This window comes from Camelus bactrianus, chromosome 2, assembly GCF_048773025.1.
Source record: "Camelus bactrianus isolate YW-2024 breed Bactrian camel chromosome 2, ASM4877302v1, whole genome shotgun sequence".
In the NCBI taxonomy this organism is placed as follows: Eukaryota; Metazoa; Chordata; class Mammalia; order Artiodactyla; family Camelidae; genus Camelus; species Camelus bactrianus.
The window spans coordinates 100,976,805-101,004,393 of NC_133540.1; the positions used below are offsets into that span (position 1 = coordinate 100,976,805).

At 41.3% G+C, this 27,589-nt stretch overlaps 1 protein-coding gene across 6 annotated transcripts in view; it reads right to left on the reverse strand.

Annotated features, from left to right (window-relative positions):
* Positions 1-27,589, reverse strand: part of DCUN1D4 (defective in cullin neddylation 1 domain containing 4) — a 65,192-nt gene that overhangs the window by 4,210 nt on the left and 33,393 nt on the right. For 5 of the 6 annotated variants that reach the window (XM_045522306.2, XM_074348161.1, XM_074348171.1 and 2 more), the window contains 4 exons: positions 23,894-23,964; positions 19,511-19,602; positions 13,186-13,294; positions 1,448-1,552 (listed from right to left, as the gene is read on the reverse strand). In XM_045522306.2, coding sequence (XP_045378262.1) covers positions 1,448-1,552; positions 13,186-13,294; positions 19,511-19,602; positions 23,894-23,964 — 377 coding nt within the window. The remainder of the gene's footprint in view (positions 1-1,447; positions 1,553-13,185; positions 13,295-19,510; positions 19,603-23,893; positions 23,965-27,589) is intronic. The other variant, XM_010962574.3, reaches the window with a different exon arrangement.

Consider the following 27,589-nt stretch of genomic DNA (forward strand, 5'->3'; position numbering starts at 1 on the left):
TTTCCTGTATAAAGATTTAAAAATAGAACCCAGTCCAACAACTTTTAAACCCTCACCACTAAAATCGGGAATATTGGAAAACAATACATGTACATAAAAAGCAGAGAGTTGAGTGAATGGTTTTGAGGATGCAAACACGAGAAAAAAAGCTCGAATGAAAGGACTACCGTCTCCCTTTAACAGAAAAACGTAAACTAATATAAGACAGAGAACAAAGCACAGACCACAAGTGTAACTTTCTAAGCAACCAAAAGCAAAGCCCAGTCACTGAAACAGCTGATGGCGCTCCTGGAATTGTGCGAAGTCCAACCTGCTGGCGGCAAGGTCTGTTAGCTCCAGAGCCCTTCACGCCCAGGCTCCAGTTCTGCTCAACTCTCTGAGAACAAGAGCCTGTTTCTACTTATTTTCCAAATAAAGCCAACATTTCTCGGGGCAGTCAGAGAAACTGGAACAGATCACTGGTAAATATGGATTGTTATGTGAACACATATTTCTTACATTAAAAACTAGTTTTTATACCTTTCTTCAGGAGCCCCAGTTAGTAATGTTGAAGGCAATTTTTAGTAATAGTCCTCAAAGAATCCTATCACATTTGGAAGTTTTTCTGACCATGACACAAAAGAAGTTATAAGGAAGGTGGTTTCAAGAGTGAAGCTGAAGTCAGGGTAAGGCCCAGGATTTTCTCAAAGACCAGCACCCTCATCCTTTTCAGCAAAAAAGCATTTTTTAAAGGGGTTTAGGTCTGGAAGGCAAGAAGGATGCCATATGTGACAACCCAAGTAACTCAAACTCACATCTCAGATTCTCCTGGATCCTACATTATTATTACAGGGCATCAAAGCCAGTTCCTAATAACCAGCAGCTCAAAATTTCAATCATTAATACCTAATGCAAAGGAAATAATGGAGGGAAGTGCTGGATTACTTCGAATACAAATGTGGAGAAACCTTAAACCGAGAGATGTCGTCTGAAGGAGTCTGCCAAACACTTAGATTGATCCAGGTCCTCAAGTTACTTGGAGATAAGAGTAGATAAATATAACACAAACTTAATTTAGTAATAAGGCAGATGGCTGTTCTTTAACCTTTGCTTCATAAAAGTAGAACTTCATCTAAAGCCACAAAAGAAAGTAAATCTTGTTTTCCTCTAGTTATAGAGAGCAGGAAATCTAAACAAAAATAAAGCTTTAAAATGGGGACGAGAGAGGACAGGACAGAGCTGTGGCTGTCTGATGCACCTGCACCTGCACCAGGGACAATGCGGCACGCGAAATGCACGCACACGTACACTCAGAGCACAGGGACGTGCTCACTGACAGCCACTGTGTCGCCATAGTTCCTACAGGCAGAAAGGCACAACAAACAAAGTTACATAAAATGGTTAAATAAAATATACTTGGTAGTTCTAAGCAAGCAAACATACATTCCATAAAATAACAATTTAGTACCTCTAAGAATTGGTGAAAAACTGGAAAAAGGGGCCAGATTTTTCCTAATAACAGTCCCAACATGCACTTGGCAGTGTTTATGTCTAGGCTGCGCTGGTCCTTTTCCTGTTTAACAAACAAAAACAAGGATGAGCCAGATGCCCCCAAAGAATAAATTCCAATAATCCAAACTTCCATTTTACTTCAACGAGAAATCAGTAAACAGCTCATTTATCACATACCGTAAAAACCCTGAATCAAGACTGTGGTGGGGGGAGGGGAAGCAGTCAGACACAATGGAAGACTTAAACGTTTTCATACTACATAATTTTACTGTGAGAGTTCCAGGTCAACTGAATGATCACCCTAATGCAAAATCCATTAGTTATGTGGTTACAATATCTATGATTATTTCAGGGGATAAATTAAAAAATCTATAACGCAATCACTTGCTATTTGACATTTATGATTGTTATCAAATTCACAATTACAGACCCCAAAGCCCATAAACTTAACTAAATGGAGTTTAAAGGTTTCTATTTCCATGCTTAGGAATCAGGCTTCCTTGATAAAAGTCATTTTTCCAACAATTTTATTTCACTGGTAAACGTTTTCTTGTACCTAAAAATGTTGGAATTAAACTGAGCTCATCATGAATGCCAGGGCTCTGGAGAGTCTCTCCAAGGAAGAGGACGTATTCATCCACCCACTCTGGGGAAGAGGAGGGTGTCTACCTGTTACAGATCTCCTTACCTTGAACTTGCTGGATGTGAAATCTCCTAGCAGAACACGCCTAACCGAGAGCCAGGTGAAAGACAACATTTTATAAGGAAACCAGAAAAGACACTTACATAAACCTGCACATGGGCAGACTAAGCTTATTCCACTTTGAGCTGCAAGTAAGAATCTAATTTCTCACTCTAATCTTTCTTACAAAGTTTCCATTCAGGAACTACAAGTGGGCAGTTTCTATGTAAAAGGGCAGAGGATCTGGGACCCTAGGCAGCAATCTTATATACTCAAAGCTAACCTCCTCAAGGTATCTTAACTTCAAAGAAAGTTTGCAAAAGTACTTTTCTACAAGGGGGAAAAGTGCCGGGCTAGCCCACGTGGGGTGGAATCTAAATGTTCACCAAACTAAGGGATGATGCCGTGACCACCACTGTCAGCCACATGTGCAGCCACACCGGTAAGATTAACTGTGACCTCAAGGAGTCTACCAGTGAAGTGCTCTTTAGTACACAGAGAATTTCTGGCCACGACATGAGACTTTAAAGTGAAGGACTTAATACAGCAAATGTAAGGAAGGGCCTCACTCAACAACCACCACCAAGGGAGATGAAGATATGGGGAGATGAGTGACAGGTCTGGCTTTCGGTACCAGCTGTAAAGCATGACAACGGCTCACGAACAGACCAGGTCAGGTGGCTCCGAGTCACCCTTCTCTGCTCTGGTGGGGGACCCCAATTCCACAGTTAACGCCAACAGGCGGGCCTCCCCTCCACTACCTGCTCTGGCTGTATCATCCTGCTCAGGCAGCAGGACTCGCTCCGTGTGGAGGATGCAGTGGGCCAGGTGCCCTCCCTCGAGACAGTCCACCTTTCACTACCAGCCTCACGGGTTTGTTGCACTACATGGGCTCAAACTTTGGCAGTGCCCTGTGCCAGGAAACGGAAACCTCTCACCCTGTCATGCGCGTGAGGCAGATGGCAATGGCACACCCTGTCCACACCCCGTGGTGCAGCAGCCACAAGAAAAACTGCTGACATTGCCCACGGCACCACAGGGCTGGGCCCAACCTCACGTGGAGAATGACAGCTCGGGCAGCCCTGGGCTGCAGGCACGGGCGCGCATTGGGGAGTCTCCCTTTGAGGAGTCCGCGGTCGTTCACTGAACCCAAAATCACTAGTCTTGCCCTGATACACACTGTGCCTTCTTCCAACACCATCAATGTCCCCATCACAATGGACATACACTAAAGTGACAAAAAAAAAAAGATACAAAGGACCTGGACAGACTCTTTGAAACAGTGTAATCATCTGACAAACTGATGATCATGAAGGATTTCAATGCATGTGTTTGGCAGTGATGCCAAAACATGGGGAAAAGGCATCAGACTCACAGGACCGGAAAGCTGAACAGCACTCACTCACTCCTGCTCTGCAAGGGTGCCAGCTGGGGGCTCGCAATCACTAACACCATCTTCTGCCTAGCAAATGAGAGAGAGACATTATGGATGCACTCGCCATCGCAACAGCTCGCTGGTAACCAACACTGCCTGTGGGTGGACGTAGGCTAAGTACAAACGACCCTAACTGGAAACACGCAGAACTCCTAGGACAGCACAGTTGAGAGATCCCAGAGCAAACATCTACTAAAAGCAAAATGGAGACGCGCCCAGGGCATTCACTGACGGTGATTCTGATGGCATTCTCTGCAAGGAGGTTCCCAATTAAAAGTGAAATGGATCTCCCAAGATGCTATGAAACAGCCATCAACATTATGTTTTTTTTTTTTTAATCACCTTAACAAATTCACAGAATAGATCAAAGACATCCAGAAACCCCTCGCAGGAAATTCGAATAGTACACTGTTAATACTTGTAAATACCGAGGAGCAAGGGGCAGATTTGTGCATCTCAAGGTCAGAATCTAGGCAGAAAGTACCTTGAGACAGACTGTCCAGAGTAAATCAGCCCATCAAGGTTAAGGGAGAACAAATCAAACTTCTCTCCCTGCCCACCTCTTGACCCAAGATTTCCAGGTATATATTTCACAGAGTTTTCTTTTCTAAGATAACAAACTAAGTAACAATTTTATTTTTCAAATAATAATAGGAACTGACCAGGTTCTATACACCAAAGCTGTACTAACCCCCTACAATACACAACTGGATCCTGCCTTGTTGTCATCCTTAAACAGAGTTTAAAAGAGCAGTTACAGGTGAGATCAGACTGCTTATTTGCAGCTGCAAAACCAAGGGATCCTACTCTGAGTACTCTAAGAAGTTATGTTTTGTATATGGAATAAATGCACCCCTCAAGCTAAAGATTACTAACAGCCAATGTTAGAGAAAAGTGAACTTTTATTAAGTTCTGTTTTGAAGTTCAAATACAAAAACAAATAATGCCTTTGTTCATATAAACTATTCCAATACAGGTCGTCCTGTAAGATGTAAAATTAGGCATTTTCTTCTTCTTAAATGGCACAAATGACCAAACTGAAATGAAGTAGGTAACTGTAAATATATAGATTATAAACATGATACGACAAAAATGAATGAATCTTCAAACATCTAGGTATCCAGATATGCTGTATCAGAGGCCTCTAACTTTTTCAATGATCTATTTCCAATTTTCACAATGTTATTATAGCTTAAAGATTTGTACTTGAAAAGGGGAATGTTGAATTACTAAAATTATAAAGAAAAAAACCTTCAATATTAAAAAAGAATTCCCTAAGATTTTCAAGAGGTACTAAGTGAACTCAAGAAACAACATACAAGTGACCACGATCACAAACATAAATGGCCAGAACCAAGTCAGAAATTGGTATGTGAAATCAAAAGGCCTTAACTGAAAACCTATAATACACGTCATGGAATTCTCACTTAAGACCGTGGGGATTACACAAAATAAAGAGAAAATGTAGTCCTCCTTAACACAGTTCAACAAATATAAGGCAAAACAAACAAACAAACAAACAAACAAACTCTAAAGAATTTGAATCTTAATGTGGTTGTTTATAAAGCTGAAAATATAGCAAACCAGTTTTTTGAAAGAGAGTTAAAAAAAAAAATTAAAAACAAGCAAAAAGGTCATAAAACCCATGAGTGCCCTTCCCACTGGGAAAAATGAAACTAAAAAAGTATGCTCTTAGAATTTACCCAGCATAGCTTTCAAATAAACAATGTTTGTAAGGCAATTACTTGATTAAGCTCAATTATTGACACTTCCTTTAAAAGAAAAGAAAAAAAGATCTGACATTTCCTTTAAAACAAAATTAAAAAGTCATTCCACAGTCGTTTTATTTGGCATAGATTACTGCTGTAAGCACTACTCTTGGAAGGAAAGCCATTATTTGAAACTTGGGTTTTACAAACACCTAAATAACGTCAGTGAAGAATAACTCAACAACTACTTCTTATCCTATGGATAAGTTTTTCTGAGAACTTAAACTAAGACAGAGATTGTTTTAAGTGCTTAAAACTCATTTAGTACAATAACCGTATTAGGAGACGCATGATCATAATCCCCAATTTATAAATAAGGAAACTGAGGCACAGGAGATAGATGACAGTCAGTAAGTGGGTGAGCTGGGACCTGAACCAGGAAGTCTGATTCCAAGCCTGAGCATCTCAATGTGTACCAATCTGCCTCCCCAAACAGGAAGGAGAGGAAAGGGCGTTCCATGTTAAGAGAGACACCGTCCAATTAGCTTTACAGGTAACTGCTGAGCAAATCTGGGCAACTCTGCAACAACCAAAGGGTAATCCTGAAGGTCAACTGACAGAGTTCAGGGCAACGGGTCTGGGATCAGATGACCACCGGGTCTTCCCAACCTCTGAGTCCTCACCCAGGCCCACCCTCGGTTTTCCACATAATTTACAATGAAAGCATAAGAAAGAGAGGAGACCGTGTGTGTGGTGTGTTGGGGAGCTGTGTGGAGGGGAAATTAGACAGTAAAGAAGTAGGAAACTGACTCAAGTTAGAAGAGGAAATGAATCAAATGGTCACAACAGACTTAGGTGAGAGCCAGGCAGAGTTCGCAGACAGAAGAGGGTGTTGAACCCGAGACCCAGCAAAAGCGACCTCCAGAATCATTCCATTAAATGGAAGAGACTTAGACGTTAGCTTTAATCCGTGTGGCCTCTTACCCTTCCTGAAACACCTCCTTGGAAACTAAAAAACAGCCCCGGTACCTACAGCTGGAAACGTGGCCACGCCGAGGTGGGGGCTGTAAGGACTGACCTGCAACAGACTAACCGTCACAGGATCACCTCTCGGGAAGGGGGTCTCACTGGGGGCTTCTGCATCCACAGACCCCTCTGCTACATCCTCTTAAGGCTTTCCTTCAGGGAACAAAAGAGAAAGGGCTTCCCCGGCCCGGAGCAATCTCCTCTCTTCTCTTGCTCACTCCCTTCCTTCTCCCTCACCTTGAAGGCCTCCCTTCTCTGCATCCAGCAGCTTCTCCTAACTTCAGTTCCTTCCTGATTCCACTCTAGGAGGGCTCCCCTCAGCTCCCCTCAGCCCGCCAAGCCCACAAACTTCTCAGTCCTCAGATCATTCTCTCCGTTCTGCACCAGGGCTGCAGGATGCGGTGCTGCACTGCTAGGAAAAATCCAAGAGCGGCATCGCTGTCAGTTCAGGTGTCTGCTCTGATCCAGGCTAAGATGCTGCAGCTAGCAGCACCTCACCCAGCCCAGCGTCCATCCTTCTCTGCAACTCAAGTGGCAACTCTCTCTGTGACTTCCGGCAGAGTACCTTGTCTCTGCCCCAGAGAATGTAGAAAAGTTAAATTTAACCTGTATTTAATAATTATTCCCAATCAACAAAAAATTACTATATTTAAATCTTTTATCTCATTCTCTTTGTCCAATCTTACTCTCCTTTTAGGAATCAAGACAAAAATGGCTGTTTTACTTAAAGGAATCCATACAACAGTATCTGTTTATATAGTAAATAAAATTTACACCGGGGGAAAAACACTAAGCATAAAAATACTCTGACAAAATTCCACTCGTATGAAGGAACTGGTCATTTTGTTCCCCCAGTTTATATCCCACCATCTTCCTCTACCAGGGCACCACAGGGTGGTCACAGTCTGAGTCAGGAAGGCAGTGTGGCTCTGTGGAGAGGACACTGGTTTGCACCTCAGGGACAGAGCTCAGCCCTAATGCTGTCCCCTTCTCTCTAGCCCCCAGTCTCATCATCTGCTTAATGACAAGACTGGACCAAGGGTCCTCTTGAGGTTTCTTTTAACTCTAAAGTTTCATGACTCTCTGGCATCCATCATACTATAAATAAATCCAAGTCAAAGTAAAAGTAGGAGAAAAATAATATAATTTTACAGCCAAGTATTACTTTTAATTGGCTACAAGGTTCAAAGATGAGGGAAAAAACAATCACACGCTTAGGACTATAAGTCTGGCGGAGAGATATTAAAGGGACATTTTATCATTTTCTGGTATTGGACTACAGTTTCTTTCCTGGTACATTAAAGTATAATGCAGAGTATTTAACACATGCCATTGTTATTTGCAATAGAGAATATTTAGGATATTAAAACTATAACAAAGTTTGGTTTGTATTAGAAGTTTAAGTTTAAAAGGTCTGATGTGCACTTATGCATTATTACCTCTAGGAGCCATTTCTCTAGTAGGGGAAAAAAAATGGAGGGGGAAAAATGGGGGTTTGAGTTCTGCTTCCAACCAAGATGGAGTCACAAAACCAGATTTCCCTTCCCTCCTTCACTTCGAACAACCAGAAAACTGAACACAATATATGAAACAATGGCTCTCAGGCACTGGTCAACATGCAGTACAGGACTGTGACCCTTGAGGGAAAAGATAAGCCGTCCAGTGACACTAGCATACTTTGTGGAGGTGGATCTCAGGCCACAGCACAGGACAGGGAACCCAAACCCAGCCTAGTGGAAAGCCAGCTTGCTGAGCTGGAAAAGACAGAGTCTGTGGAGTCCAAGGAGGCATATAATTTGTGGGGCAAAAAATCAGCAAGGTGGGAGCTGCAGAGAGAGAGATGTGGAGAGCCACAGGGTGTCCTCAGTCAGTGGCTGAGGACTCACCTGTGCATGTTTGAGAGGAAAGCCCCCCGAGCCGGCAGTAGAGTATGCGGAAGTTGCCGGAGCTCACAGCGGCTGGGAATTGTCTGTACTCCCACCAGCCACAGGGGATAATGTAACACACAGGGCCCTGGGCAGAGTCCTCAAAAGGGTACTGTCTTACTAGTAGGGCTAAATCATCCCTAGACGGAGGCGGCTCTGGACCAGTCCTTTCAAAGGATCAGTCTGATTCCAAGTAACTTAACTATACACCAGAAAAAAATTTAAATCCAACATTATTTAAAGAATACAAAAAACCCCAGCAACCAACAGTATACAACTCACACTATCCAACATCCAATAAAAAAAGAAAAAATGCTACTAGGAATGCAAAAAGCTGTAAAATACAACCCATAACCAACATAAAAAATGTAACCAAGAGCAAGAGAAACAGAAATGACAGAGATGAAGAGACCAGAAGAAAACGGTGCTCACACACCTGTGATAGACAAGTTCTGGATGATCAAGATGGTAAAAGAAAATATTACCATGATGAAAGAAATGGATATAAAATGACAAAAATGGAATTTCTAGACATGAAAAATACAGTATCTGAAATGAAAAATATTAACAGGATTAACAGCAGATTAGCCACTACAGAAGAAAATAATAGTATTAGAAGATACAGTAAAAAAAAAAAAATCCAAAGGGAAACAAAAAGGGAAAGCAACAATAAACAATTGAACACAGCATCGGTGGCTTGTGGGACAATATCAAGCATCTAACGTAGGTATCACTAATGGCAGAAGACAGAGGGAGAGCAGAAAAAATAGTTGAAGAAATAACAGCTGAGAAATTTCCCAATTTAATACAAACTATAAATCCACAGATCTAAAAAAAACTCAACAAGTCCTAACCAGAATAAACACAACAAAAATTATGCCAAGGCACGTCACAGTCAACTTGCTGAAAAGAGAATAAAAGTAGTCAGAAAACAAAACAAAACACTATGTTCAAAGGAATAATGAATGACACCAGACTTACCAACAGAAACTCACGAGACAGAAGACAATGGTGAGACATCATTAAAGTAGTAAAAGAATAAATGGTCAAACTAGAATCTTTTATCCAGAGAAGTACATTCTAAACTGAAGGCAAGATAAAAGCTTGGAGATTCATCACCAGAAAATCTGTACTATGAAAAATGCTGAAGGAAATTTTTTAGGCAAAAGATAAATGATACCAGACAGAAGTCTGGATGTACACAAAAGGAAGAAAGAGTACAAAAGTGGTATATATTCGGGTAAATATAAAAGGTTATTTTTGCCCTTTTAAGCCAAAAACGATAACAGTATATGCTATGATCTGAATGTCATTGTCCCTCCTCCCAAACCTGTATGTTGAAATCCTAAACCCCAAGGTGATGGTGATCGGGGGTGGAGCCCTCATGACCGTGGAGTAGTGCCCCTAAAAAAAAGGCTGCAGAGAGGCCCCTCCTCCCTTCTCTCATGTGAGCTTATGGCAAAAAGACAGCTATCTGGGAGGTAAGTCCTGGTTAGACACTTAAACTGCTGGCACTGCTATCTTAGACTTCCCAGTCTCCAGAACTGTGAGAAATAAATTTCTGTTGTTTATAAGCTACTTAGTCTCTGGTATTTTGTTACAGCAGCCTGAACAGACTAAATGTATTATGAGATGTACAGTGAGTGAATAAGTAAAATGCATGACAACAGCAGCAGAAAGGATGGAAGGGCAAAACGAAAGTGCACTGTTGTAAAAGGTTCTTGCATTATGCATAAAGAGGTGCAATGCTGGAAGATGGACTGTGAAAATTTAAAGATGTAAACTGTAAAGCCTAGAGCAGTCACACACACAACATAAAACAGATACACAGCTAATGACAGTGGAATGGAGTGATTAAAATAAATCTGAAAAAAGAAAACCCCAATCCAAAACAAGTCATGGAAAGAGCAAAAGAGGAACAAAAACAGGTAGGACAAAAAAGGAAATAAACAGCAATATAGGAGATGTAAACTCAACCACACCAACAAATACATTAAATGTGAATGGTTTAAATACCTCAATTAAGACACACACTGCCAGACCTAACTACGCATATGCGACCTACAAGAAACCCACTATATAAAGACACAAATAGGTTTAAAGTAAGAGGATTAAAAAAGACATATCACATGGACTTTAATTTAAAAAAAAGCAGAAATGGCTACATTTGAATCAGATAAAGTAGACTGCAGAACAAGGAATACTATCAGATAAAGGCAGACATGTCACACTGCTAAAGGGTCAATTCTTCAAGGACGTAGTAATACTAAGTATATCTAAACCTAATGTCTGAACTTCAAAATACATGACACAAAAAATGATATAAGCAACAGGAGGAGTAATTATAGTTGAAGAGTTCAATGTTCCTCTCTCAGGAGATGATGGAACAGTAGGCAGAAATCAATAAGGATACAGAAGACCTAAACAACAACCATCAACCAACTTGATCTAATTGACATTTATACAACAGTCCACTGAACAGCAGCAGAATATTCATTCTTTTCAGGTACACTTAAAACATTCATCACAGCAGACCATATTCTGGACCGTAAATCAAGACTCCATACATTTAAGTGGACTGACATTGTATAGAGTGTGTTCTCTGCCCACAGCAGAAACGACAGAAAGATTACTTGGAAAATTCTCAACAGTTGGAAAGTAACACAAACAACACACTTCTAAATAACCAGTGGGTCCAAAGCAATCACAGGGGAAACTGGAAAATATTTGAACTGAATGCAAATGAATACACATCTCAAAACTTGTGGGATACAGCTGAACAAAACAAAAAAAGGACTCAACAAATTCATCTTACAGCCTATTTTAGCTGAACTGAATCTTTTTGGTAATGATTAAATATGGGTGGTTGTTATCTATCTTACAGAAAGGGCTTAATTCACTGACATTTACTGATACTCTCCTTAAAAGCAAAGATCTTGGCAGGCTGCTACAAGGGATATGAAGAAAGAAAACACGTAGCCCCTTAATCTGTCATAAAAAAACTAAGGCCTGTCCCCAAACTCCACAGGCAAGACAGAGAGGACAGAAAGGCTGTGTAAGTGGAGGCACACATGGCCGGGGCGGGATGATCGGGGGAGGCTGCGTGAAAGTGGCAGCATGCGGCTTGGGCCCAGAAGCCCGATGCTGGAGGGAGCTGTCGGAGCACAGACAGGGCTCCAAGGAGAGCCAAGGGCAAAGATGCAGGCAGCAGGGTCAGCCAACAGCTAGTTGGATGTCACCACCACACAGGTGTCTTGCGGGAGAGGAAGCTCGGGACTTGAACGTGAGGGCCTGGAGTGACCCGCGGGTGGGACCTGGGGCCACAACCTGAGTTTGCGTCCTGGATCTGCTGCTGGTCGACCATGTGCCCCAGGCCCAATCTCTCCACTTTCCTCTGCTGTGAAGGATGGTGAAACGATCCCTGTCTGTCTCTCAGGGTTGTTGTGGGAGAAGCTGTGCCATCTACACGGGGAAGCACTGCATTCACAGGGAGGTGATGGGTGCTGCTGGCTTTGTGAGCTGATGGGTGGCACCAGGTGAAAAGGGAAAGCGCGTGGAGACAAGACCGCCCCAGGAGTATAGGTGCGGAGGAGCCCGGCCTCAACCCCAAGGCTGTAGAGGAAGCACCAAGAAAGAGGCAGCTGAACAGAGGAGCCTCAGGGATTGACTGAGAAGGGGACATAAAGCCAGGGAGGAACAAGATGGAACCTGGTTCTAAAGCAGTGGACACGTGGGAAAATCTGACCCCCAAACAAGGATGGTAGAAAATATGGCTTATTTTGGTGAGAAGGCATAATGCTTCTAAACAAATTTGCAGCCATACAATAAGCAGCAGTTGACCTCAGGGAGGGAAAAAAATCCCATGAAAAAAAATTTAATCCTAGAAACTATGCATCCATTCTAAAAGCATCTGGCAAACAACTTTTATCTACAATTACACAAATACCATCCACTAAAACACTGCATCTGAATTTCACCATATCACTTCTAACACCTATACATTTCCACGCATGTCCTGATTTTATTTGAAGGTTGCAAACATAATGCAAAAATTCACAAATGAAGACACTACAGGGAACAACTAATGTTATTACAGATGCACCAGAATTCACCATCAAGTAAACCTTCGGTGCTGAGCTAACAGAACCAAAGCAAGGAAAAAGTGAAAAAGATCAACATGGTGATAAGAAAAAAAAAAAGTCACTGAATTCTCTGCTTAAAAAAAATCATCACTCTAGAAAGCTAGTGCCCTAAACCCACCATACATACAAACATAACAGAAACCACCATTCCGGAATACAGCTTAATCGTACATATTGGCCATGGGCTGTGAATGAACACAATGCCAACCAGTGCCTCAGAATTCACTACCTATGGAGACCAGGCTGAAAAACAGAGCTTTATTTCACCCCAGTAGAACTGTGACAAACAAGATGATCACTTCTCAAAAGGATGACTGGAAACTATGTTTGAATAATGTCCACTGAAGTTAGCTCACATTTGAAATTCAGATGATTTCCAGATACAATATAGCACCCAAAGGGAAACTGGCTTCTATCTGAGAGCTGATTCCAGCAAACTCAGTGGTGAAGGTTTGCTGTTCCGTGGGAAGTAAAGCTTTCCCAAACTTACCTAAGAGACTTACAGAATAGTGTCTATTACATGCTCATTTATAAGCTCCTTCTAAGCTAATCTCAAGAGCTATTAAAGGTCCGTCACTAGAGCTTTTGCTGACATACTGGATTTTTGCTCAAATCAGAGTCAGTGTAGAAAGTACACATGTAGAGAGAAATTCTAACTAGCATCCTGGGAGTAGCTTATTCAGCTTCCTTGCTGAAGCATGTTAAACAACCTCAAAAGGCAATAAAAAGGGGAGGGAGGAGAGGGAAACATCTGGATAGGCTCCAGAGAACTCACCCGTGCAAAGTCAAACGCATATCTGTAAATAAGCTTAAAGTTTGTAGAATCATTTAATAATGATCTTAAGTAATCCAAAGTATTTCTGAGTTTTTCTGTTGTATCACATCTAGAAAAACAGAATAAAGGCAAATTATAACCCGAGTTTTTTCTTAAGTGGGGTAATAATATAAAACACAATACTGAAAGAATAAAAACCCTGGGGTTGGAAAATGTCCACAATGAGCTATATTTTTCTATAAAGTTTTTATTTTAAAAAATTTCAAATGTACAGAAAAGTTGAAGAAATAGTAACTAAGCACCCACATGCCCACCTCGGTTCACCGTGAACATGGTCATGCTTGTGCGCCCCTCATACGTGCACTTTTTTCTGTACCACTCGCAAAGTACATTGCCAACATAATGCCGCTTTACTCCTGAATGCTTAAATACCATCATCATTCTTAATATTCTAGAAACGTTAACTTTCTTAGCTAATGCATGGCCAATGTGCAATTTCCCAACTGTCTTTACAGCTGCTGCTTTCTTCCCATCTGGGACCCACTCAAAGCTCACGCATCACTATCAGCTATCTCCTTAGTCTCTGCAAGGGTGTCCTGCCCTTTTTCTGTATGTCTTGACAATGTCATTTTTGAAGATACTAGACTTCTTGTTTTGCAGAATCTGTTTGTCAGGTAATTTCCCTGTGATTCCCTGAGGTTGAATGACACTCCACGTGATGTCCTTCTCAGTACACCCCCACGAGGAGGCTCATATGTCAGTGTGCCCTGCCACTGGTGATGCCGCCAGAATACCACTTGGAGAAGGTAATGTCCGCCAGTCTCCACTTAATGGTACCCTTCCCCACTCTGAAACAGGATGTAATCTGGGGATGATTCCTTGAGACTGTGACTCCTGTTCCTCAGAAACCTCTCACCGGATGGTTTTAACATCTGCTGAGGATCCCTGCCTGAATCCATCTTACATTTGAAGATGCAGAATGGTGCTTTTTCTAACTCTATCATGTTTTTACACTTTCTGGCTGGAATTGTTCTAGAAAGAAGAGTTTTACACACCACCTTTCTTATTTTCTGGACTTAAAGATTTTTGCTGTTTATTCAGTGTTGTCATCTGTTACTGTCTTCATTATTTTTGATGCACAATTTGTCCTCACTTGGGCAGTGGCCCCTTCGAGCTGGCTCCAGGGTCCTTCTGACGTGTCCCCAACAGTCTCTGAGCATGTCCTTGCTTTCCGGCACAAAATATTCCAGCTCACCTTGTACTCTCTCTAGACTAGACTTGAATCAGCCATTTCTCCAGGGAGCCCTGGTGATGATAACCTATTTTCACAAGTAAGTGACATACTGTTTATTTTCCTTAAGGAAGTAGACTAACTGGTTATTTTACAAACTAATTTTCTGTTCATAATATCTAGCCCTTAACAATGAGAACCAAGAGTCACTGTTTTCACTGGTGATGTGAAAGCTTTTCAATGCTAAATGTGTTTCCTTGTGTTTCTCTGTAAAGCTTCTACATACTAAGTATGGATAATACATATTACAGATATTATCAACATAAGTATTTAAATACTTTATAAATTAAAATATGGTTCATAACAGAGAACACTGATGTATTTTTAGCAATAAGTTTGTGAAAGCTTTTTTGTAGCTATCTACAAAAAATCTTCCTGATCCACTGAGATGATAAAATATCTAAAAGCCAAAAGTTAAAGTAAATGTATCATTTCTGTGAGTCTACAACAATTTAGAATGTCCTTTATTTCTTCATGTTTGAAAATTTAAAAAGATTAAAATTAGACAATTTTAGAAGTCAGAAAAGGTTCTTTTAAGGGACTGACATGTAAGCTGAGAGCTGAAAGATAAGCAGAAACTAGATGTTTTTGGAGGAGAGGGCTTTCCAGATTACAGGACAGTATGTGCAAAGGCCCAGTGGCAGAAGGGAGCATACCAAGTCCAAAGACTAAAAGAAAACCATTTTGACTAGACTGGGTAGAGTAGTACAAGATGAAGCTGAAATGGAGCCAGACCACAAAGGGTTTCGGTGGTCCACAGTGGGTTTTTTGGATTTGGGTTGTTTTTTTTTTAAATCCTGGAAACAATGGAAGCCACCCCCTACCATGGGAGAGACCATAACCAGGCTTCCATTCTGAAAAGCCCATACTGGATCTGTGTGTAGAAGGGTTAGGAAAGGAAAAAAAGAGACTGATGGATAACCTAGTTAGAGATCTAATGCCAGAACCGAAATGAGGGTGATGAAGGCTAAACGGATACACAAGAACGCAGTGAGTGGGGGTCTCAGAGGCAGGAGTGGGAGCAGGGCTTACGTCGCATTGGGCACTCTACCGTATGGTTTGATTTTCCCAGCATGTATATAAATAACATATTTTATTAGTAGTAACATCGGGGAGGGTCAAAGAGGAGGGAAATCAGCTAACCCCAAAACATCTAAGGCCAAGGTTCCCCGGCTCCCAGGAAGAAGAGCAGTTGTTTGTTTCAACTGATTCTAGAGCAGGAACCACTCATTTATACAACCGCTGCACGGCTAACAGAAAGCAAAGTCGTTTCAAGACAAAACGTGAAGTTCTGCAGCATGTCGGGAGTGAGTCCAGCCGTGCTGGCAAAAGACATCAAGAAAGACGCTCACAGATCTTGTCTGGTGTGTCAAGCATAAACTGCCCAAAGTAGGTTTTTCACATCATGTATCACTAAGGATGGTTACATGGGTTAGAGATGATACTGTCAATAAAGAGTTCAACCTGCTTTAAAAGGGGCTTTGTCTCATGGAGCTATGGACTAACCCCCACCAGGGAGACAGCTGCTAAGTCCCCAGGTCCGAACCGCAGGCTGCCACCTAGTGGCCACTCGACAAGGCCACCTGCAGAGGGACTTGTTAGAACAAAGGGGCTGTGAAGAACCGGGCCTGGCCTGAGACTTTTCGAAAGTAGCCACATCATTTAACCCACTTCCCCTGGCTTTTCTGTGTACCACAAATAAGAAAACTTGTGGGAGTCGTAGAGTGACAGTGTCACACCGCTAAGGAGCATCATTTCTCACAACAAAATATGCATGTATCATAGAATCGTGGCTTTTTTGAGCTTTGCTGCTGTAACACATTCAGAAGCAATAGGAATCCAGTCAATAATCCTCAAAGGTTATAAAATCAAAGGCAGTTCTACCCCACGACCCTGGGACAGGCTTTGCCCCTTCACTGAGTCAGCCCAAAGGTATTTTCCCAGTCCATCATTGCTTCTATGCAAAGTTAGCTGCAACTCTAACACACTTTATTTTTTTCGGTTTGGTTTTATTTACCTTAAACATCCCTGTAAGCTTAATTCATCAGGGGTAACCTTAAACTCACATGTTGGAATGAGGCAATAAATGAAATAGTCGATTAAAACAAGAGCTGTGGCCTTCTCTGACTGAGGGGGACCCTGGAAGCCTGGGGATGGACGTTCCCTACCAGCTGCCGTCACTTCTTCCAAGACTCTCACAAGACGTGGCCCTGGAGAGGCCAAGCACACCACTGCTCTAGACAGTGTCAAGGAGACTGACTTCAGGTGCCCAGGGGAAGCCACATTTCATCACTTCACCACCCTGGTCTCAGGGACGCTTCCAGGGACACCAGGGAGTGGCACAACTGATTCAAAACTGTCTGGTGCTAAAACTCATGGGCTTCTGATTTCTAGCATGCTCCTATTGTATGGTAATAATTTTTTTAGAAAGGTTTTGTTAAATACACTTTAATTACAGATTGAGCCCCAAAAAGTTCACTGGACAGGTTTAATAAAGCCAAAAATGAGCAAAAAAGGAAAAACAGAAGACAAAACAGATCATTCAAAGATGAACTACTTACCATCTTTAGAGCATAGAAATGATTAGCCTCTGAGTTTTCTTATTTACTGGGTGTACATACCTTGTACATTCAGTACTTAGTTAGTTAATTCAAGCAGCATAAAGAGAAATGACCTATTACTACTTTTGGATGTTTTGCCTGAACACTGCTTCCAAGCTCCTGCCCCAAATGGACTTTGTCTTGTTCCTGGCTTTTGTTTCCCAGGACCTAGAATACTGTGCTTGGCACATCACTGCCATTTAAATATTTGCAGAACAAATGACGAATCTAGGAAGGCAGGAAGGAGAGGAGGGGCAGAAGTTCTTAAAACTTGAAATTGCACTATTTTTGAACTACAAAGAACCTTAAAGGTTATTCTGAGTAATCATCTTCACTTCGTTGATAAGGAATCTAATCTTAGACTTTCACATGAAGAAAGAAAGCAGCTTCCTCAGTTCCTTTACAGTGGCTCGGGCTTGTCACCGCATCATGAAGTGCAAGGACCCCGTGGCAGCATTCTACAGGAACCCACCTGCCACCTCCTGTGTCACAGAGAGTGGCGAGCAGAGTTACCGACAAAGAGTTTGCAGAACGCCCCCAACCCTGGGCCCCTCCCTGTGAACGTACAAATAGACTTCTTCCAGGAAACCACATATTTCAATTCCCAGGTGATGTGATCCTTAAAACGTGGGGAAGGCCTGGCAATGTGTAATATTCTTCGTAAAGGCAAATGTAAAAAAGAATCTAGAACAATACAAAAACGGATATTATACTCTCTTAAGACAAATAGAAATGTGCCTGAAAAAATGTTGATGGCACCTCCTCAAAAGCCTTGAATGAAATCTTAGTTTGGCTGTGCATTCATCATAACAAGGATCCTTAAAAAAAAAAAAAGAGCAGCCATCGTGCGCTCTATTTGGAAAGCAACAAAGAGAGGCAGCGTGGAGAGCAATGCAAGGGTTAGAAGGCTTAAAATCGCAAGGAGATGTTCCCCAACACAACAAACACAATTTTGAGAGATTTCAGAGACTAACCCCAAAATTCTAGAGCAGGCTGAGAGGAAAGTGCATTTGTAAAAGGGTGATTTGGCTTTTATTTAAAATTCATTTGTCATCAGGCAACAGTTGTTAGAGGAAGAATGTGACTTAAGAATCAGAAGTCTTAGGTTTTCTTCCCATTCCTACCACTTACTTTCAGAAATCACGAATCCCCTCTAAGCCTCAGTTTCCTCATCTGTAAAATGTGCAGAAAAAAGCCTGAGCTGTCGCGGGAGCCGTGAGGCTCAAATGAGAGAAATGTGAAAAGTCCTCACAAACTAAGGCACAGTGCAAATAAAGCATTATTACCAGGAGTAAATGGTCAATGATACTAAAAGTTGATCAGTTCCAAAATTATTTAAATAAAGCCATAAAACCATTTCAATTCCAATTTCAATCCAGGAAAACTAAAGTCTATTATTCCTGGTTCAAGTGAAAAGAAGAAGAGAAGTCCTTTCAGGCACTTCAGTTCCTACAGAAAGAATGAGCACTCCTCCCCCAGCATCATCTGACACGTTTCACCATCCACCTCAAGTGTGTCTTTCCCCGGATGACAGAGAAGAACAATTTGTGTTTTCTTAAGTGAAACTCTTGGCAAGCACATAGGTAAACAACACACAGATACATATGCATGCAAGCACAAAGTGAACACATAAAACCACTGACTTTCCTCATTCTGGGCCAGGTAAGAAAAACAGAATCCTTACCGTTACTATTTTTTTAATCACTAGGGTAAGGAAGTTCTAACTGTGCCCAGAGCTAATATCAGAATATATAAAATAAAAGATAACAAATATCTTCACTTAAAAGTTATACTTTACTCAGTTGTTTCTCACTAACTGTACAGTAGATGCTAATACTCTGATTTTTAAGCTCTAAACCTGTGCAGTCCGATACAGAAGACACTAGACACATGTGGGTACGGAGCACCTGAAACATAGCTAATGAAAACTGACATGCTCTGCAAATGTAAAATATACACACCGGATTTTGAAGTTTTAATATGAAAAAAGAAGGTAAAATAACTCACTGATTTTTAAAATATTGATTATATGTTGGAATGATAATATTTTAGATGTTGTGGGTTAAATAAAATATACTAAAATGAATTTTACCTGTTTCTTTTTAATGTGGCTATTAGAAAATTTTAAATTATCTTTGTGGCTCACATATATGAGAAAAGGATGGCCTATTTTTATCGAGCTGCTCTAGAACACTAAAATAAACAATATACATTATATAAAGACCTTAATTGCTAAAATTCATCCATAATAGCCCTCCTCATCGTATAAAAATGGGGCTTAGTCTTTACACCTATGGCCACAGATGAAGCCTGTCCGCGGCACCTGGCTTTCCTCCAGTCACCCAACCAGGGCTCGCCGAGATCCCAGCGGGGAGGCAGCCAGCAGGGAGAGGAGACCCCCGCCCGCCTGCCCCAGTGCAGCCTCAGGACTTACTGTAGAGAAGTCATTCCTTTTAACCATTCCTGTAGAGTAAAATAACCCATGTTTTGTGCATCCAATTTCCAAGCTAGGACAAGCATAACTACCTGTTTAAAAACAAAACAAAACAGAAAGACCAATCAAATCAGGAGGACAGAGCTCAGCAAGTAAACACATGAATACCACGCCAAACGCTCCTGTTCATGGTAGTTTAGTCCCTGAAACATGAACAGGGTAACTTCACAAATGAGTTCCAGTTTTGGGAGGAGGATACAGCTCAGTGGTACAGTACATGCACAAGGTCCTCAGTTCAATCCCCAGTGCCTCCATTAAAAAATAAATAAACAAACAAACAAATAAATAAATAAAAATGAGGTCCCACCCAAAAAATGAGTTCCAGTTTGGCAAACATCCAAGAGTTTGATAATTCAGTCCACTGACAAGGGCTTGGAGAAACATGAACTCTTATGATGCATAACGGTGGAAGTGTAAGGGGCAATTCTCCCGAGGGCAATTCTGCAGTATCTACCCAAATGGAAGCCAATTACTGACTCTGCAGTTTCACCAATGGAAACTTACAGACACACCAGCACAGGTACACAAACATGTCTACTCAACCATATTCACTATAGTACTATTAGTAGTAGTAAAAGATTAAAAACAACCAAACGTCTATTAATAAAGGACTACTTAAATACTTCTTTGCTAAACACATTCCATACAAAATAGTACTATGCCACCAGCAAGACAAATGAGTGGAGCCATCCACACAAATATGGAACAGTTTCCAAGATCTGTTAAGTGAAAATGAAGAAAGCAAGGTGCAGAACCAAAAAGGCAGGCAGTAGGGAGCTGTATCACAAACACATCAATGTTTGCGAAGTCAACTACCTATACAGGGGTGGGGGGTGACGGGGGAGGTCTGATTTTAAAGCAGCTTAACACTCCACTTCAACAGCACCAGTCCTGGAACAGGCACAGGGTGAGTGACAGCCCAGACAATTCTCAGTGGGGCATCGCCCTCACTTTCAGTGGCTCTTCTGAAACTCTGCAGATATCAGGAACGGTGACAACTCTGGTTTTTGGCACTGCTCATCACTTTTTCACTTGGCTGCTTTGGAAAAGGTGGCACCAAGATAGTGATGATGAGTTTAATAAACACCTGAGGTATAAAAGACAAAATGACATTTCAAAGGCGCCTCCAGCTGCAAGCTCTCCAGGGCTCTGCACAGGGACAGGGCTGAGGCCGTCCCACATTCGGGGAAAGAGGAAGCCCTCTCACCTTATCTACCTCAAAGACTCAGGGTAAGATGAAGAGTAACTGAAAAAGGAAGTGAGCCCCTCCTAGAGAGGTGAAGAAGACAGGGCCTTCCCAGTCCTGCCACTCTGCAGGGCTGATCACCTCTGGACAGTTGTTCATACATAAGGGAACCCAAATGCGAAGTTGGACATCACGTCAACACTGCTGAATGGCTGTATCTCCATTCGTTGTTATTAAAAAAAAAAAAAAAAAGGCAGTGGGAAGAAAATAAATATTTCTGGAATACAGCTGGCCAGGGCCTAGCATACTTGGCATTTAGCAGTTAACCTGATTTCTTTATACTGGACCTAATGGTTTCATTTCAACTACTAGAAGAACTGCCCCAAACCATTAAACCACAACCCATGTGCCCAACTGGGTCAGCTGATGGTGCTAGTGAAAGGAATCCGGCTGATATAACATGAAAAAATGAGGCGAGCAGCCACTCAGAAATCACTTTAGATGATTTAATTAGCCTCAAGAGCCAACAGGCACGTTACGAACTCCAGAACAGCAGCATTCAGGAGGTCCAGAAGGTCTGTCCTTTTAACTGCCAACAAGCTGGTCTGTAGACTAAATCTCAAGCTTTGTCTAATTTATAACTGGAAGATTAATAAAAAGCTTTCTCTTGATGCTAACTTTATGATTTTCTACGCTGGAAATTAACACCAGTGAGAACCCACCAATCTCTAGGACCGTTCATCAAATATCAGTTAAATCAGCACATATCTTTTTTTAAAGTCACTAGGTTTTCTAGACTTTAAAAATCTAGATTATTGGGTAATTACTAGGACTGATAAGTGAACCAACTTTCCTACATATTGTGCACATCACAAAATATGATTGTTAAATAGGTTAAAAATGGTGACTTAAAGAGACCAATGGCCTAAGAAGAATTTCCCAAAAAGAAGAGGTTACAAGTTCTTCAAACTTCTCACACATAGAGGATTTTTCTCCCCGTCCCTCGGCTTTTCTTGGAACTCTGACTTCTGTATATCAACTTACCTAGTGAACTAACCTACATTTCCTAATTCAAACTTGGTATTTTCTCAAACAATATCTACACTCAGTCCTCTATTAGAAAGTTTAAAAATTCCATATTAAACACTTCTTAAGTTAAAAACAAACGGTTATAGTAAAGGAACACACATACACACAAGTATGTATGAAATGCAGCCAAACAGCCAAAGCAGAGACTTGTAGCGGGTATTTCTTTACACAAAAGAGATCTTATATCAGGACAGCTAATAAGAAAGCTAACTACTTAAAGGATTTTGCTGCTACCTTAGTAAATGAAAGCTGACCTGAATTTTACAAGCCTGCTTATATTTCATAAGCTATAAATATCAGGCCAGGTGAGGGTTTTAAATACTTTAAAGTGCTTACTCATCAATGCAGACAAGCCTTTAAAAATCTACTTCAGCGCTCGTTTTTCAAACAACTTCTGAAATTGGGATGCATCCACAATTGATGGCTTATCAGAATTTATTCAGCAACATTTTTCCTTTTTAGTGATGATATAAAATAATAAAACTTCTATTAGCGGCATCTTCTAATTGAAGTGCAGTAATAAGTGCTTTGGAATAATAGTCTAAATTCAGTCTTTCAGCCTTCAGCATGATTCAACATTTCAAGACTATTTCTATTCCTACAGAAATACAGCACTAAAGGACTCACCACTGCCAAAAAGGGATAATAACGGCAGCTTTTTTTTTTTTTTTTTTTTTTTTGAGTACTGGTGTCTGGGGGTAAGGAACTTTCAAGGCCAGGCCTCCCTTTTTCCCCCCGGTTAGAATCTGCCCCTGAGAGTAAGTGCCCCCTGCATCCCTCTCCCAGTCTCCTCCCATCGGCCCCGCTGCCCACCCCTCTGATCATCGCCGATCACTGTCCCCTGGTGGACCCTCTGGACCTCCTCTCAGGCCCGGCTCACCCTCACCTCTCTTGCACTCCTGTCCGGAAGACACTGCCGACTTTGGCCAGGCCTCCGTCTGAACACTTCCTTCTGAAAGTCAGCGACATGTTCTTGTCTGTCGAGGACTAGTCTATGGACCAGATCAACCAAAACACTACTGACCCAGTTGTCCCTAAACCTTTGCAAACCAAACTGAATAATTTATCAAGATACCTGAACTAGATCACATTAAAATTAAAAATACAAGACAAAAATCCATGTAGTAAATTAAAGACGGTCCAAAGGCTCTTTAGAAAGTTTAAAGTGTTACTGGGGGCAAGCGGGGGAGGACGGAAGCATAGAAATGGTAACAAGAAATTTTTTAAGAAAAAAGTGTGAGGTCTCAAAGAAGAGCGTGACGTATATGCATAGGCCCCAGATACCCTGCCAACAGTGTGAACAAAGGGATGATCCCTTGAGATCTCTTCCGGATCACAAATTCATTTAGGATCTAAGACACATTTGTTAAATTGGAGGCTGATGTAAAATAAACTGCATAGTTACGAGTCAGGGCATTTGTCTAATTTTTCATTTTAGAGTAAGAGAGAAGATGTGGGAATAGGAAAAAAATTCAACAACAACATGATGATAAGAATTAGGCAAAAATAATGAAGCATATAAAAAACTTCTAATTAAATTTTTTAAAGGAAATACTTAGGGCTTTTAAAAAAGCAATCACTTTCTGAGCTAAATTCAATTGGAAGTAAAAGAGCTGTGAGAAATTCTTGATAATTACAACCTACTCAAAACCCTTATGAATGAATAATTTATTCAAAGTCCTGTACAAACTCTACATGAGGCTGGAACAACTACAGAGGGGGACAAAGATATACAACACCGTTGGTACCCCCGCTGATCTGTCACTGTAGGTACACATGCCCATACTGCGTTTTAAACATCTAGTTTAATTACTTTATTACTAAACCTTTTAGAGACAAGAAATTAAATGAGAGGGAAAAATGACCGACTGTAGTTACACCATATCAACTGCAACAAAAAATTCTGCTTGCAAATCAAGTTAGAATTGGAACTTACTTCTTAGATTGCCTCATAAAAACTAACACATCGTTACTTCTTTATTGTTGCTTTATTTGCTGAGGGACAAAATCAGATCAACTGATTGCCCAACTTGGTAAGTTAGACTTACATTTTCTGGTTCGACACCAATGTCTTCACAAAATTTCTCCATGCCTTCAGGACCTACAACATCATCAGTACCTGTGATGAAATGCAATCTCATATAAATTAAATCTAACCACGTACACTATTACTATTGTAGTAGTAGTATACTGTCCAAATATTTACTATTAAAGTCAAGTCAGATCAAATAATGCTTAAAGACCATAAATCTTCTCTGAAGAAAGAAATCACCAATTTGAAAAATATTCTGGAATTTCAGCTCTATCTTTAAAGGACTCTGCTCTGCACAATCATTCAAGTCAATTCAATTCGCCCAGTCCCTCAACCTATGGATATATGTACATATAATTTATATCTAAAGATACAGTTACATGAATTCAGTTCCTGTTCTTTAATGTAGGTTAAATCTCTATTCTTATTTCAATACATACAATAATTTTTGGAAACACAGCAAAGAACCACCTAATATTCTTTATAAAATTAATTGGGAAATAGCAGTTGTTTCTTTTACACAGGAAAAAAAAAAAAGCCAGCAGTCTTTCTGTTCTGGAGAAGAAAATAAACCCTTTCTCCCCACTCTGTTAGCTCTGCTTCTTCCTGAAAGAACTGCCCACACGTCCCATCTCTACCGTAGCTCTGTTCACTCTCCAACCCTGCGGTCTGGGTTTGCTCCTATCTCTCTATGAATCTCTTCCTGCCTAGGTCACTGGTAAGCTCCTAATCGCCAAATCTAGTGGACAGTCAATCTTCGTTTTATTTGACTTCTCTGTGATATCCGAAAATTGTGAAGCAGTTCTTTCTTCACACAACTGTCCCCTCCCACGACTCTGGAAGGGCCCTGTCTCTCTCCTCTTCTGGCTTCTCTTTGCTTCTTCAACATATTGAACCTGACGTGCAGAGTTCCGTGCGGAAAACTCTTCTGGCCCACTCTAGTAGGAAACCCCCCCTGCACCCGAGGTTTCAGATCTCTCCCCCTCTTACTTCTGGACTGTCTACTACATCGCCGTCTGGCTTCCCACCTCCTGTTTAACTGTCACAACTAAACGCACCTTCTGCCCCAAATCTGCTTCTCCTGCATTTCACATTTGCAACCACCACCGCACTGAGCTGATCATCTCTCCTCGCGAAACCTGCGAGATTATCCTCCTGTCTTGTCTCAGCTGGGGGCACCACCAGAAATAGAGACCCGGGAGTCATCCTGGAGTCCTCCTTTCTCCTACATTCTGCAGAGTCAATCAATTATCCAGTGTGCCACCAATTTTACTTCCCAAATATTTCTTAACTGCACCTGTCGGGCCCTGACCTGTCCAGACATCATTCTCTCCCTCAGATGACCCCAGCAGTCTCCTCAGGATGACCCTAATTCCAGAGCTCCACCCCCCTCTGACCCATCCTGCACACACTCACCTAGAAAGGCAATCTCAAACACAAACCCCATCCTGGCTTAAAATCCTTCAATGCTCCCTACCACCTATGGATAAAGTCCAAAGTCTCCGGCATATCAAATAAGGTTCTCGATGATGTACTGCCTCCATTCCTCATCAGCCTGAGGGCTTTCCCCTTTAAACTAGTTTCTGGGAAATAAATGAATCAAATAAATATTGCTAAATGAAAAATGAAGATCCAGAAACACCTACCCATGGTTTGCTTGCACACACATCCTGACACACACCCAACACCAGACTACTCTCTGTGGCCTCAGCCACGTGACCCCCACCTTCCTATGCAAGCTCCTTCCACCTTTAAGACTGGAACCAGACAGGCAGTCCTCGCTATTTCCCACCCCCTCCAGCAGAGGCTGGGCCAGGCAGTTCTCCTGACCCCCTGGAACACTAGGAGTGCTTTTCTTGCATTTGCTTTAAGTCCCAGCTCACCTGTCTTTCCTTCTAAGTTCTTCAAGATTAAGGGCTATTTGTTCTATAGCTTATAGTGTAAGCATACCACCTGGCACAAAGTAGTTGCTCAATAAAGTTCACTGAATGAATGAATGAATACCAGAATCACTCTACAGTCCTCCACAGCATCTAGATCTAGTCAGTCGCCAAGTCCAGCAGGACCCACTATCTTAAAACGTCTTAGTTTCATTCAGATAATATGTGCTGGGCACACGCTGGAACTACGCCCTGTCAAAGTGGCGAAAGAGGAATGATACACGATCCCTGACTTCCAGGAAAGCTTAAGAGTAATTTCTATACAAAGTAATAACTCAATCAAAATAGAAGTATAAACGGTTGTTCTCAAGGAAGGATGAATATTAAAATCACCTTGGGTGCAGGTTAAGACTTGTGTCACGCCTCTGCTTCCAATTTTAGCTCCCCCTAAAGTCAAAACTCAGCTCTTCCTCTTAATCTGGCCAGAGCAAATACTTTTTCTGCATGTGCTATTTTCCTTTAATCACAAATGGGCTACTTTGTTAAAAAAAATTTTGTTTGACATATCCAAATCTGTTACTTTTTTCCAGTACTTTCTTTTTCCTCCTTTTATTTGACATGTTTTTCTACATATTCTTAATTTCCTTTCCTTGATTATTACGGGAAAATCAAATAAAAAAGCACATTTAATTTTTAACTTGGCTTTTTGGGGCAACATTAATCCATGAACATCACACAAAATTTCACTTAAAAGTAAAATTAAAAATCAAAATGTTTAAAAAAGCAAAGGTTTCCCCTCTAACCTCTCCCTACTCCCCAGAGACAACTATTTATGAAAGAGTTTCCTGAAGAACCCTTCCCCAAATAAGGCGTTTTACAGAATTCTACATGCATGAAATAGATACTAGTTTCTACGTTTTTCACGCAATTTTCTTTGACCTTCCAGGTACAATAATTCAATCATCTCATCTTCAACAATGATCATTTTTGCCACCTCCTTTCCTATATTTATGCCCCTTCTTTCTTTCTCTCATCTAGCAGCACTAGTTAATAACTTCCAAAACAATGGCAAATAAGAAAGTGAGAGTGGCATCCTTATCTCATTCTTGACTCAAATGGGAATAGTTAGCACTTCACTGTTTGGGGCTGAGAGTATGCACGCCCACAAGTGCACACTCGTGTAAATTACACAAACCATACATGCATACATTCACATGGTGAAATGTTCAAACAGAGAAGTCCAAGTAAAGTGGAGTAAACAGAGAGACTGACTTCTCCCCTTCCTCACCGTTTAGGCATGTAGCCCCCCAGACCTTTCTGCTATGTATTTATGTATGTGCAAATACACAATGAAATGCAGTTCTGGATTTGTCTATCTGCATACGTGGGTTCGTGCTGTACCTATCAAATCTTCACCCTGCTCTGTCCACTACATGCCTGATAACCCTCTTGTGAGAACACCTGGCTGACACACTTTGCATCACTGCACTGTAGGTGACCATGTGTATCCACGTTTCATAGTTCTTCTCCTCAATCCACTCCTATAAAGTACTCAGTGAGATTAAAGAATCATTATCCTCAGATGAGAGTATTCATCTATTCCTATTTTGCTAGGAAGTTCTGTTTTTAGGAACAGGTGCCTCTCTGGTATCTACTGATGGGACTTCTTGGGACGTGGTTGCATAGAGCGGAGGAAAAAAAAGGTACTTCATAATCCTGTCTTTGGTTTCTATTCTTCATCTTCACTGCAAACTATTCTTGAGTCTAGCAAGCCACCTGCCCTACCTGCTGGCTGTGCACAAGGCCTGAGGGTCTCTGAGCAACCCGGCCTC